At 36.7% G+C, this 13992-nt stretch overlaps 1 protein-coding gene and 1 pseudogene across 2 annotated transcripts in view; one reads left to right on the top strand and one right to left on the bottom strand.

The window, feature by feature from the left end:
• The window catches only part of CFAP54 (cilia and flagella associated protein 54), a 317324-nt gene that overhangs the window by 107246 nt on the left and 196086 nt on the right, over window positions 1-13992 (bottom strand). For both annotated transcript variants that reach the window (XM_032874281.1, XM_032874282.1), the window contains 5 exons: window positions 13562-13649; window positions 13062-13256; window positions 8066-8132; window positions 6083-6265; window positions 3587-3673 (listed from right to left, as the gene is read on the bottom strand). In XM_032874281.1, the coding sequence (XP_032730172.1) occupies window positions 3587-3673; window positions 6083-6265; window positions 8066-8132; window positions 13062-13256; window positions 13562-13649 (620 nt within the window). The remainder of the gene's footprint in view (window positions 1-3586; window positions 3674-6082; window positions 6266-8065; window positions 8133-13061; window positions 13257-13561; window positions 13650-13992) is intronic.
• LOC116877529 lies at window positions 9826-9977 on the top strand (annotated as a pseudogene).

Below are 13992 nucleotides of genomic sequence, written 5' to 3'. Positions count from 1 at the left end.
AAATAAAATACAAAATGGAAAAAGATCATATATATATGACCTTCACACATACACACATACCCATACACTTAGTATCTCTTTTCCTTTAAGCACTACCATAGGAATCTCATGAGTATCTAAACTTTAAAGAAATAAAAATAAGCTTAGTAAATTAGGGGGAAATAGGATATGACAATAGTATGAAAATAAAGCATAAAAGGTTAAGAGAATATTTTCACTGCAGAAGGGAAAACTGTCTACTGAGTTGCACACTTTGGTTCTTGCCTAAAATACCTTGGGCTCTAACCTCCCTTGGGCCATATAATACCCAAGCAGGCATTAGGAGTCAGTCATAGGAGCTCTTTTAGACTTCTAGATGAACATTTTCTCATTATCCCATGTAGGAGATAATGAAGTTTATCTCCACTGATCTTGGTGGTGACACGCCTGTGCACAAACTACCTGTAACCTCTAAGGCTACCTCTGGGTCAGTTTATCATACTAATCTGGCCATTTGTAAAAGCAGTGGTGATAACAATGAACATGTATTTTCAGAAATGACCAACAGCGTGAACATAAACAAGCCAGATGGAAAAAAGAACTACCCTTAAATCAACCTTTCGCTTGCACAAATACAGAACCATCGGTACCCTTCCCAGGAATGCTGGATATGTTGAGACTAATAAATCTTTCAAGACTTTGGCAGTTCTAAAGTGAAGCTGGCCTGGCTGATCGTAAAGAGGTCTTAAAGCTTTCCCTGAAAGACACTAGTGCCCAACAGAAACTTAACAGCATGATCTATTGCTGTTTGGCTTGTCAGAAAGCATTGTTTGCTGTTTCCCGACTATGACTTTTCTCTCTTCCCACCCACTGACCCCAGTTTACTTCAGAAAGGTCAGGCAAACTCTGCTCAAACAGGCTGTCATTTCTTTCTCTGGGTGATGCATCAGTTGCCCTTTTTCATTGCTTCTGTGAAAACCCTGGTCAGGTGTTTTTGTTCTGCTATTGCCAATAAGATTCCACTGCTGACTCACTCTGCTCCTGACACTGTTGCCAAGATACATCTGATCATGTCCTTCTTCTGACCAAGATTCTGCAATTCATCCCACCTCTCAACCCAAGGCTGCCGACTAGAATCCACAGTTCTTCGCTGGCTTCTAAGCTACTTTAGTATAGAAAGTTGCCAAATGTTAACAATCCAATAAAACACAGTCATTTAAACAAAAACTTTGTTTCAGATTATATCTTTCAGTGCCTCTCTGGATCCCCTTCTGACATGTTACTAATGGTCACTGCAACACTTCCATGCTTCTCCTGCCTCTAAATGATAGACCAGAATAATATGGCTACCCAGTTCTGATTCCATAATCTCATTTCTCTCACTGCTCAGCCTCCTCATTATGCCTTAGTTTGGAATTCAGGACTGGGCCCCACTGCTCATGGACATCGTGGACCACAACACGGATCTCTGGTATTCTCCTATTACATTCTCCCTCCTCAAAACCTCCTCCTTCTCTGGCTTCGCAGAACCACCCCTGCCCCCAACCCCAACAAGTCCATACTGTCTCATCTCTATATGCTTCACACTATTACCTGCCAAGAATGTTCCCTTCTTCCTCTCTCCTGCTCAGTTAGTTCTTTCTTCACCAAATCTTACCTACTTAGTAAAACCAAGAGATCCAAAGCCACTTTCCCTTTTTCAAACTCCAGGAGACAGTGCTCATCATACTCATTTGGAAATGATCAAGGGGCAGATGCCTATGTTATTGTCTTGTGTATATGTCCTGTCTCTCTTCCCTTATTTTCATTTCCTTATAAGCAATGACCATGGGTTACATTTCTTTGATCAGAGTTACAAACATGGTGCTTTTACATAGGAGATACTCAACAAATGTTGTTTTAGAGGTAAAGCAATAAATGTCTACGAAGTTATCTTTTAGGTTAGTTCCCACTAAAGACTAAGGGAAGTGTGGACAGTAGGCACTGATAAATGTCTACAGGTTTAAAATTCAATTCAATAATTAATGACTGAGTATTGATATATGAATTTATTACTCAGTATACGATAGGGAAATAAAAGATGAAAAAAAAAATCAGTCCCTAACCTCAGGAATTTTGCAATCTTGAACAGAGCACTGTTTTTAAAATAGAAAAAAGTTATATGCAGCTTTTCAAAAGGTGTTATTGGAAATCAAAAGCATGAAAACTCCTAAGAGTTCAGTAAGTCAGAAAGAGTGATCCAGACATTTTCACAGCTGATAACTATTTATTCCTGAGTTAAAATATATCCTCTTAATAGTTAGCATCAGAATTCCTCCTAGGGAAGGTACTGTATTTATTTAGAAATAGAATGTTATGAACTCTTTGGTCCTGAAATCATAGGCCCAAGGGCAGGGTCCAGGTAGAGAGAGGAATTCAAAGGGAAGTCTAATTTCCCCTCATAAGAAAATAGGAAAGATTTGGGGAAGAAGTGTATAAGGTATTTCCAAAAAAAGGATAAGGAGGGTTAAGCCAGTGATGCAATGGAGCCTCTTCCTCCCAGTTTGCAAGAGGAGACTGCACGTATCTTGTCCCAATTCCACATTCAGTAATGCCTGGTTGGTAGGCTGAAGTCAGCTATAGCAGGAATATTTGCACCATGGAAACTGAAAGTGCTACAAATCAGGGGTATTTTTTTTAGAGTGATGTGTGAAACACTTACCAGCACACAGCTGATTAAACCATGGGATGGGAGGCAAAAGCATGCGATGTTGGCTGAGAAATATTTTAAACCCAGAGATGCCAAATATTCTATTTTAAATTGTTTGCTTTGCCTCAACTGATCCAAATTTTCACTAAATCCAGTATAAAAATAAAAGCCTTGGGCGAATGTGTTGTGTATGTTTATGTGTACGTGAGTGAGCATGAGAGTTTGTGTGTGTGTGTGTGTGTGTGTGTGTGTGTGTGTGTGTGTATAGAATGTGGATTAGGACTGAATTCCATATTCAAGATGAGGAGGTGCAGAACAGGGAGAAAATCTGCTCAATGTTGAGATGATCCATGTGTAAAATGACTTCAACAGAGTGAAAGACTGTGACCTTGGCTAACTAGGAAAAGGGCACAGAAAATGAGGCGCTCAAGGTTCCCAGTCCACATGGGGCTCAAGTCAACTGCACAAGGATCTTGAAGGCAGAGAGCCTATCCTGACTTCTAGGTTACAGAATTAGTTGTAATCCAGCATCTGTGTGTTTTGTCACTTCAACTGTCTGTACAATGAAAACTTCTCACATATTATGATATACATAAAGATCCTTAGCAAAAAGTTCACAGAAACTTCAGAAAACAGACTCATTAGTTCTACCAGGAAATCAATACTCTAGAAGTGGTGATTTCCAGGCTGACTGATGTTGGACGAGCCTTGTTCCCACATGTAGCTGTTCCCACGTGTAGCCCAAGCATAAAATGAGCCAGCTCGCTCTCATATGTTATTATAATAATGGGCATTTTTTAAAATATCAGCATACCATATTATTATAAGCTTGTTATTATGAGTATTAGAACCAAATTAATTTATGACAGTATCTTTACAGTCGAGGAATATCAAACATCTTAAAAGTTTGTCACATACCTTGAGGATCCTAGCTTCTAGATTTCTGACCAGGTCTTGGCAAATTCCAGAAACAAAATATTGGTACAGTGCAAGCAGAGGCAGAACCTACCAATGGTAAAAAAAAAAAAAAAAAAAAAAAAAAAAAAAATTTAAATTTAAAACATGTTTTATCAAGTTAATAACCTAATAATAAAATGTAGCCAAATATTAATGTGGGGGGATATTATATAAAATAGCAGTTAAATTTGCCATGGTTAGAGACTATACTATTTGGCCAAGTGAAATGATCTGCCTATAGTATGCTCCATAATTCTGTAAGAACTTGAAAGTAGCACCAGGGCAACTTGTAGATGTCACCTGGTGTCCAAAACCTAGGTTTCAAATCTCTTTAAGCATGGAAAAGTGGAAATCCAATCAATAATCTTCTTTGAAAAAAATTAACTTAACATATATGTATGAATCATCGAGGCTTATAGAAACATTCTAGCAAATGAGCTATCAAATAACTGCAAAATTTAAAGCAAAGGAACTGCCATCCGTGTCACCTGCTCACTCATCTCAATGGGAGCTGCTATTTGTCTTCAACTGGAGTATCTCTATTAGCAAGAATATTTATAACGTGCCCATTATGCTGAATGACAACAAAATCTAACAATCTTGCTTTCACAGAGCATGTACTCTATTCATTACCCAAGCTTACTCTTCACATAATATTTTTATTTTCTTAGAATTAACCCCAAAGTTCAACTCCTCTTGAAATCTCACGGATATGGGTGAGAGCTTACAAACTATCCATATTTCAGTTGATCCAACCACACTATCTGACCAGAGTTAGGTGTTGAGGGGATAGCTGTTTGCCTAGACTTCTGAACAGCTACTGATCTCAACTGAAAACCCAAGCTTTTTTCCTACAACTCGGCCCTTGCCTGCTAAAGGGAGATAGAGCAAAGAGGAATATTGGGATTTCCCATTATTTAGCAAACTATTTCCCATGATCCCACAGCAGTGGGTCTCCTACCAAGATCTGTATGTGACAGCAGTCTCCTTACCCACTGGACTTCTTCCAGAGGGTGGTGTAATACAAAATAGAAACTGTTTACATCTTGCAAGTTCAGCTAAGGAACTTCTAATTGTCAGTCAACTGGCAGCTGCTGATAGCAACAGCTTTTTAAATGGTTTAGAACTGGTCTTAAATGATTTCAAACATAATACATTTTTCTACAATTATGCACTACAAACATAACACAATATCTTTTTCTACAATTAATGTAGCACAAAACAATAAGAGTTGGCTATTACCTTTGAGATTGTTTCGTTTCTTTAGTGAGAAATAAAAACACACCACTTTATTGCTGCCAATTGCTCAATTATTCAGAAAAATGTTCTCAATTTCTTAAGCTTCAGAGAAAAAAGTCTCATTTCTTTTCCAGTGCAGTGATATGTATTATATATGAATATGACTAGGCAGCTAAAGGTTACCCAGGGGATAGAACTATTTTCTAAATCCAGAAATGAATCCCCTTAACAATGAAAGGAGTACCATTTTGTTATCTTTTTCCTAAAAACAATTTCTTGCCAAACATGCCAAGTGTTAAAAGCATTTATCAATCTCTTCACTTTAACACATGGCTTTATAATTTAACAACTCATATCAAGGGACAATAAATCTTTTCAATATAAGGAAAGAGAGTGAATTTAGGACAAGAGAATAGAAAACAAACAATGTATGAGAGGAAAAAAGAAAGTAGGCATGAAAATGATAGAAGAAAAGGAAAGAACTAAAAAAAGAAAGTTTAGGTATTAAGAAGCAAACATAGTGGGGGGAGAGATACAAATGTAGGAGAAATAGCATATAGGAAGAAAATAGGAAAAATAAAATAAAGGAGAAAAATATAAAATGATCAACAGATAGAGCATACTGGTTTATTTTTTAAATGCAACCAACTTCAAATTTATGACATATACTATGATTTATTTCCCCAAAGGAAGAGAACTGCATGAGGTTTAGAATGTCCTCGGATATTAAGAAGTATTTGCCTTTTATGTCACAGTTTGAATCTGTTGTTCACTTAGAAGAGGGAGAAGACAAGAGACACAAAGGAATTTATCTCAACAAAGAAATACTCTCATAGTTTGTGTACTGATATGACCTGCATGACTTAGTACAGTGAGTTACATGTGCACTAGATTCCTCTGTTTGAGACCAGTGAAATATTCTAATCAATCTTCCCAACTGTCTTAAGAAGGAGGAAAAATAATAAAGTAATAGAGTAAAAAGGGAACAAAATCAAACGGACATTGACTTTGTATCCAAAATGCAGTGCAAATAATGATGTCAAAGAAGAAATATTAATTAATATATTTTATTTTGCAGTACAAGTAAGAATCCTGAGTCTGGAATTTAAGAGTTACACAAGACCACCCCAGAGGACATTAACAAAATTTGAAAGGTTTAAGGTAGAAGGCAAAAATAGCGCAGTGAATTAAGATTTGTTGATTTTACAAATGACTTACTGTAAGATTTTGCTTAGCATAGTGCAGTTCACGTATAATGTAATACAGACTTGCGACTACAGAGCAAATGTCAGCCCTGTATCTGTCTGAGAAGAGCTCGATGCCTGGGAGAAGCTGAGTGATTTCATACTGAGCGTAGCAACGTTCAGCTTTGGGATGTGGAAGTGTGGTTCTAAGCAAACCCTGAAAATGAAAACAGGTGAAATGAAAAGCTATAAATTCCATTTGCAACACTGACACAAAACAGTAAGTATATGTATTACTTCCTGAAGTGCTTAGCATATGCCTGGCACACTGTGCCTTGAATAAATGGTACTTATCATTAATAATATCATCATTACAGTTCCAAATGCTTCCATCACTCAAGATGGGCCTTTTAAATTCCATGGTAGTTGGATATTTACTATCTTCAGAAGAAATAATCATTATATTATCATTTGTGGGGGTTAATTTTGTGTTGGACACTACTGGTAAATTCTTTATAAATACTACCTTATTTAATCCTCATTTAACCTACCTCTAGGAGGAAGGATTATTACCTCACAAATGATATAATTGAGGCTTACACAATTAATTTATATAAGGTGACACAGCTAATGGTGGAAGAAAGAAGATTCAAAGTCACATATATTTAAATAAAAAAAAAATCTATTCTCTTCCCACTCTACCAACCTATAAGTATAGGAGATAACAAATGATTTCAGAAGTCTAAATCCAGCAGAGTTAATTCTGAATTTTTAACTGAATTAAGTAAAAAGATGAGTTGTTTAATTTTGCCAATATGTCTTAGGTAATTTATATGACCAACACTGTATTCAATGTTGGGAAACAAAATTGATACACAAAATCAAATTTTATATTTAGGAGTGTTTCTGATGTTATCCTAAATAATTAACAGTAACTGATGACATGCATTATGAAATTATTTAATGTAAATATCAGAAAATAATTTTAATCAGATTCCTCATTATGAATATGACTAGGCACCTGCTCTAAAATACTATGCAGTTGTACCTGCTCTAAAATACTATGCAGTTGTTTACATTTTTAATTTTACAAATCTGTTTTAAAATCATAAAAAATTAAGATTTAAAAAATAAATCCTACCAACTTTTAAGTACAATTAGTACTAAAAAATTATGCCCATAGTAAGCAAAAATTTAATTTTTTAAATTGCTTTTTTTTAAAAACAATAGCATTATCTTCAAGAACAAGCAGTATCAGACAGTCAAGAATGCAATATAGGGAGTCAATATCCGATTATCATTCCCTTTGCACTCTTGCCTCTTCTACCTCCTCTCTTTAAAGCACAGGCAAGAGGTTCATGAAACATAAGAAAACTGAAAAGTGTGGCCTTACATTCAGAAAAGGCTTTCCAGAGAGCTTTTCTATCTAGATTTCATAAGCTATCAGATGCCTCTGATACACAGAACATGGGTAGCCACCCTTCAATGTAAACAGAACCTTTAGTACATTGCAAAGGCCCCTGGCTACATCCCTGTATCTCAAAGTGTCTTGTATTTCTGATTAAAGCTCTTTTCTTCTTCAATGAAGTCAAAACAAAATTCTAGGAGCTGCCAACACTCTACTTTTGTAGTCTTCAGCTTATTTCTTGCTTTCATTATATGGTATACTTCACATTGTACAGTCAAGCAAAACTTTATTTATAGAGATGAGGTAACCTAAGGCCACCATTTGGAGTCAAACAGACTGGCTTCACAGCTCATTAGCAACACAGTCTTACTAACGATGAGACTCAGTTTCCTGATCTGCAAAATTCCTTCCAGAGTCTGAAGGAGAAAAATTCTGCTGAATATTCAAGGTGAAAATGCTACCTTCAGCTAGGGAAGGAAAGATGGATTCGTGATACCTCATCAAGGTCCATGCTATCTTCCTACCTGTGAGTTTTTTGACTATGATAAGCCACTGCACTTTCTTTTTTTTGGACCAAATGGTCACTAGTCAGAAGATATAAAGTGTTACCTGAAAGAGTAATGCAGACAACATGCAACAGTTGGTTCTCTTGTCAACCTCCGAGATCATAATAAATCTAAATAAGTATAACAAAAAGAAATAGATTCATAGACAATTTTCCAATAATACTTTTATACAACTAATCTCTAATACTCACAGATTTTGCAAAATTAAAATAGACTTTGTGATTCTAAAAAGGTATACATTTATGGAAGATCTAGAACACGGGAAAAAAAACATAAAAAAACAAAATGAAATATCACCAATAAGCCTACCACCTAAACATGATTACTGGTAACATTTTGGCTAATTTCCTTCTGGATTACTTTCCATATATAGAAATTTTTTTAAATTTCTCTATAGATCAAGATGCTATGCATGTTTTTGCCCACCATACCCTATGGATAAGCTAAAATTGTACCTAGAAAGGTGAAAGAAACCTGTACCTCTACTCCTTCCACAATTCTTAAATTTCTCACATTATTCAAATCTCTAAAATATCTGTCAGTGCTAACTAGGTATAAGACACTGTGACATTGATCTATGTGCCTGTTTTTGTGCCATATTTTCTTGCTGACAACAGCTTTCTAATAGAGCTTGAAGTCCAGAATTGTGATGTTCCCAACTTTGGTTTACTTTTCCAACATTCCTTTGGCTATTCCGGGTCTCTTCTGGTTCCATATAAATTTTAGGATTATTTGTTCCAGCTCTGTGAAAAAAGTTGATGATATTTTGACAGTGATTGCAGTGAATGTATAGACTGCTCTAGGAAGCATAGACATTTTAACAATATTTGTTCTTCCAATCCATCAACATGGAATGTTTTTTTCCATTTCTTTGTGTCTTCCTGAATTTCTTTCATGAGTATTCTATAGTTTTCTGAGTACACATCTTTCGTTTGGTTTATTCCTAGGTATCTTATGGTTTGGGGCGCAATTGTAAATAGGCCTAACTCTTTAATTTCTCTTTCTGTCTCATTTTTAGTGTATAGAAATGAAACCGATTTTTGGGCATTGATTTTATATCCTGCCACCTTGCTGAATTCCTGTATGAGTTCTAGTAATTTGGGGTGGAGTCTTTGGGATTTTCCACATGAAGTATCATTTCATCTGTAAAGAGTGAGAGTTTGACTTCCTTGCCAATTTGAATGCTTTTTATTTCTTTTTGCTGCCTGACTGCTGAGGCTAGGACTTCTAGTACTATGCTGAACAAAACTAGCAAGAATGGGCATAGCTATTGTGTCCTTAGGGGAAAAGCTCTCAGCTTTCCCCAATGAGAATGATAATTTGCTATCGACTTTTCATACGTGGCTTTTATGATACGTCTTTTATTGAGGTATGTTCCCTCTATCCCTACACTGTGAATAGTTTTAATCAAGAAAGGATGCTATATTTTGTCAAGTGCTTTTTCTGCATTGAGAGGATCATATTGTTCTTATTCTTTCTTTTATTAATGTGATGTATCATGTTGATTGATCTGCAGATGTTGAACCACCCTAGCAGCCCAGGAATAAATCCTTCTTGGTCATGGTGAGTAATCTTTTTAATGTATTGTTGGATTCTATTGGCTAGTATCCTGGTGAGAATTTTGGCATCCATTTTCATTAGGAAAATTGGTCTATAATTCTCCTTCAGGTGGGTTCTTTGTCTGGTTTTGGAATCAAGGTAATTCCAGCCTTCTAGAATGAGTTGGAAGTTCTCCTTCCACTTCTGTTTTTTGAAAAAGCTTCAGAAGAATAGGTATTAGTTCTTCTTTAAATATTTGGCAGAAGCTTGGCGCAGTGGCAGTACTGTAGCCAATGAGGTTTACCCGAGGTACGATTATTGCTAATTAAATGTTTGTTAGAATTCCCCTGGAAGTCATCTGACCCTGGACTCTTGTTTGATGGGAATTTTTGATTACTGCTTCAATTTTCAGGCTGATTATGGGTCTGTTTAGGTTTTCTACTTCTTCCTATTTCAGTTTCAGTAGTTTGTATGTTTCTAGGGATGCATCCATTTCTTCCAGATTGCCCAATTTGTTGGCATATAGTTGCTCATAATATGTTCTTATAATTGTTTTTATTTCTTCAGTATTGGTTGTAATCTCTCCTCTTTCATTCATGTTTTTATTTATTTGGGTCCTTTCTCTTTTCTTTTTGATAAGTCTGGCCAGGGGTTTATCGATCTTACTAATTCTTTCAAAGAACAAATTCCTAGTTTCGTTGATATGTTCTACTGCTCTTTTGGTTTCTATTTCATTGATTTCTGCTCAAATCTTTATTAATACTCTTATATTGCTGGGTTTAGGTTTTATTTGCTGTTCATTTGCCAGCTCCCCTGGTGTAAAGTTAGGTTGTATCATTGAAACCTCCTTGTTTCTTGAGAAAGGCTTGTATTGCTATACAATACACAAAAATAGACTAAAAATGGATGAGAGACCTCACTGTGTGACAAGAATCCATTAAAATCCTAGAGGAGAACACAGGCATCAACCTCTGTGACCTCAGCCACAGCAACCTCTTGCTAGATACATCTCCAAAGGCAAGAGAAACAAAGGCAAAAATGAACTAGTGGGACTTCATCAAGATAAAAAGCTTCTGCACAGCAAAGGAAAGATAAAACTAAAAGACAATGGATAGAATGGGAGAAGATACTGGCAAATGTTTTATCGGATAAAGGGCTAGTACCCAAAATCTATAAAAAAAAAACTTATCAAACTCAACATCCAAAGAACAAATAATTCAATCAAGAACTGGAAAGAAGACAGGAACAGACATTTCTGCAAAGAAGACATACAAATAGCCAACAGATACATGAAAAAATGTTCCATGTCACTTGGCATCAGGAAAATACAGATAAAAACCACAATGAGATACCACCTCACATCGATCAGAATGGCTAAAATTAACAAGTCAGGAAATGATAGATGTTGCCAAGGATGTGGAGAAAGGGGAACCCTCTTATACTGTTGGTGGGAATACAAGCTGGAATGCCACTCTGGAAAACAGTACAGAAGTTCCTCAAAAACTTAAAAACAGAGCTACCCTAAGACCCAGCTATTGCACTACTAGGTATTTACTCCAAAGATACAAATGTAGTGATCCAAAGGGGAACCTGCACCCCAATGTTTATAGTAGCAATATCCACAATAGCCAAAGTATGGAAAGAGCTGAGATGTCAATCAACAGATAAATAGATAAAGAAGAGTAGTACACACACACACAGGAATACTACTCAGCCATCAGAAAAAAGAAATCTTGCCATTTGCAATGATGGGGATGGAACTAGAGGGTATTATGCTAAGCTAAATACATCAATCAGAGAAAGACAATTATCATATGATCTCACTCATATGTGAAATTTAAGAAACAGAACAGAGGATCATAGGGGAAGAGAAGGAAAACTAAAACAAGATGAAATCAGAGAGGGAAACAAACCATAAGAGACTCTTAATCATAGGAAACAAACTGAGGGTTGCTGGAGGGGAGGAGGGAAGGGAATGGGGTAACTGGGTGATGGACATTAAGGAGGGTATTAATGTAATGAGCCCTGGGTATTATATAAGATGGATGAATCACTGACCTCTACCTCTGAAACTAATAATACATTACATGTTAATTAATTTTAAATTTTAAAGAATTTTCAAAAAATAATTCTTAAAAAAAAAAAACAGTAAGTTTAAAAGAAGAAAAAAAAGACACTATGACAGACTTTTACATATGTTAAGTGTGGTAGGCTGAATAATGCTCCCAACCCCCACCACAAAGATACCCCTATCCTAATACCCCAAACCTATGAATATGTTGCTTTACATGGCAAAAAAAAAAAGACTTCAGATGTGATTAAAATTAAGGTTAGGTTCAATGTAATCACAGTGGTCCTTATGAGAGAAAGGCAAGGGAGTCAGTAAGAGAAGGAGAGATGAACACAGAAGCAGGGGTCAGGGAGAGAGAAAGAGGAAGAAAACAGGCTGTTGATCCCAAAGACAGAACACAGAGCCATGAGCTGAGGAATGCAGGAGACCTCCAGAAGCTGGAAAAGACCAGGAAGAAGATTCTTCCTTAGAGCCTTCAGAGGACAGCACAACCCTGCCAAGGCACTGATTTTAGGACTTCTGACCCCCAAAACTGTAAGAGAATAAATTCATGTTGTTTTAAGCCACGAATTTTGTGGTAATTTGTTACAGAACTAGTAAACTAATCAGCATGCGTTATGACCTAAATTATGTCCCCCCTTTTCCAAATTCATATGTTGGGGTCCCAACCCCCAATAATGTCAGAATGTGACTAAGATAGGGCCTGTAAAGAGGTTATTAGGTTATAATGAGGTTACTAGGCTGGGCCCTAATCCGATATGACTGACATGCTTGTAAGAAGACATTAGGGCATAAGCACATATAGAGGGAAGACCATGTAAGGACATGGCAAGAAGACAGCCATCTACAAGCCAAGAGGCCTCAAAAGAAACCAAACCTGCCGACGCCCTGATCTAAGAATTTAAGCCTCCAAAACTGTGAGACAATAAATTCCCTACAAACTGGTCATTTGTTATGGCAACTCTAGCAAACTAATATAGTATGTCATGTAATTCTTGCCACCAAGATTTACAGTTTACAGATGAGAACACTGAGGCTCAGACCCAGTGAGCCAAGGGTCCCAGAGTTAGTAGGAGATCCTTGCATTAGATCCAAGTTGGCCTGCCTCCACACCGTTATTCTTGATCTCATACCAACTGTTCACTCACTCATTCATTCATTCCACAAGTAGTAATCAAATGCCAACTCCATGCCAGACACTCAGGATAAACTAGTGAACAAGCAAAGATCTGTGCCCATGTGAGGCCCACATTCCAGGGGTATGGGGAGAGGAGATGGCCATGGATAACAAACATCACAAATAAGTAAACTGGATAGTTTTTTATGATATGGACAAAGCTGTCCAAGAATCCCATGCATCTGAGGCATGGTGCTCCACATGGCACAGTGGGCCCCCACCAAAGGAAGCTCACTCCATTGCCACACTCACTGTGCTATCTTTGCTGATATGACTGCTCCTTGCAAACATCCCCAAATGCCAACTCTTGACAGAAATTCCTCACTATAATCTTTGGAACCTGGAGATGAATTGGTGAGTGAGGTACCAAACTCTTTCCACGTATACAGCACATCTTCTTTTTTGAATATGTCATCAAGAGCTTGACACCAACATTTAAAAGCAGCCCTGAAAGAGAAACAGAGCATCAAGCAGCATGTTTTCCATAGTCCATGTTATTAAATCTATCTTCCAAAAGGGGAAGCAAATGCACTGAAGAAGTATTTTAATTAAAATATTAGAGAATCAATCTATACCATTTACTTCTCATAACTGTTTCTCTCGGGTAGCATTTGGTGAATAAAATGTAGCAATGGAATATTATTGAAGAACTAAAATTTATGAAAGACAACTTTTTCATAATACTTAAAAATGCTTTCCAACAAACAACCAAAAAAAGTTTGCCCTTGTTCCACTGAATCCTAAAAATCTACCTTTTCTTTTCCGCAAAGACGAGAAGGCTTCCGAGTTCATGCAATGCCTGAACTTTAAGACTTCTTTGATGGCTGACTTGGAGAACATCTGTATTTTAATCAAGTAGAAGAACAAATGTCAGTTCCTAGAAAGTATCTTCCTCATTCTCTCAAGACTATTTAAACTGCATTTATTTCTTAATTTTGTAGATAAGCAAACTGCTAGCTAACACTGTCTTCCCAGGTCTCCTGATACATATGCAGAAAGAGAGCAAATGATACTCTACCTGAACATAGTGGAAGAAGAGATTGGATCTGAGAGAGAGGAAATGTGGAGAGAGTGGAGTAAGAGTTGGGCAGGGGGATGTGGTGTCAAAGAGAAATTCAGAAAAGCCGTGCTAGAGAGAACAGTTGAGGTGTATATGGGCATGATGTGGGTTTCGTTTTTTTTT

Source organism: Lontra canadensis, unplaced genomic scaffold (genome assembly GCF_010015895.1).
Source record: "Lontra canadensis isolate GAN:19392208 unplaced genomic scaffold, GSC_riverotter_1.0 scaffold52, whole genome shotgun sequence".
NCBI classification, from domain to species: Eukaryota; Metazoa; Chordata; class Mammalia; order Carnivora; family Mustelidae; genus Lontra; species Lontra canadensis.
Note: the sequence above shows the minus strand (reverse complement) of the source record. Positions and strands in the feature narration are given on the sequence as shown.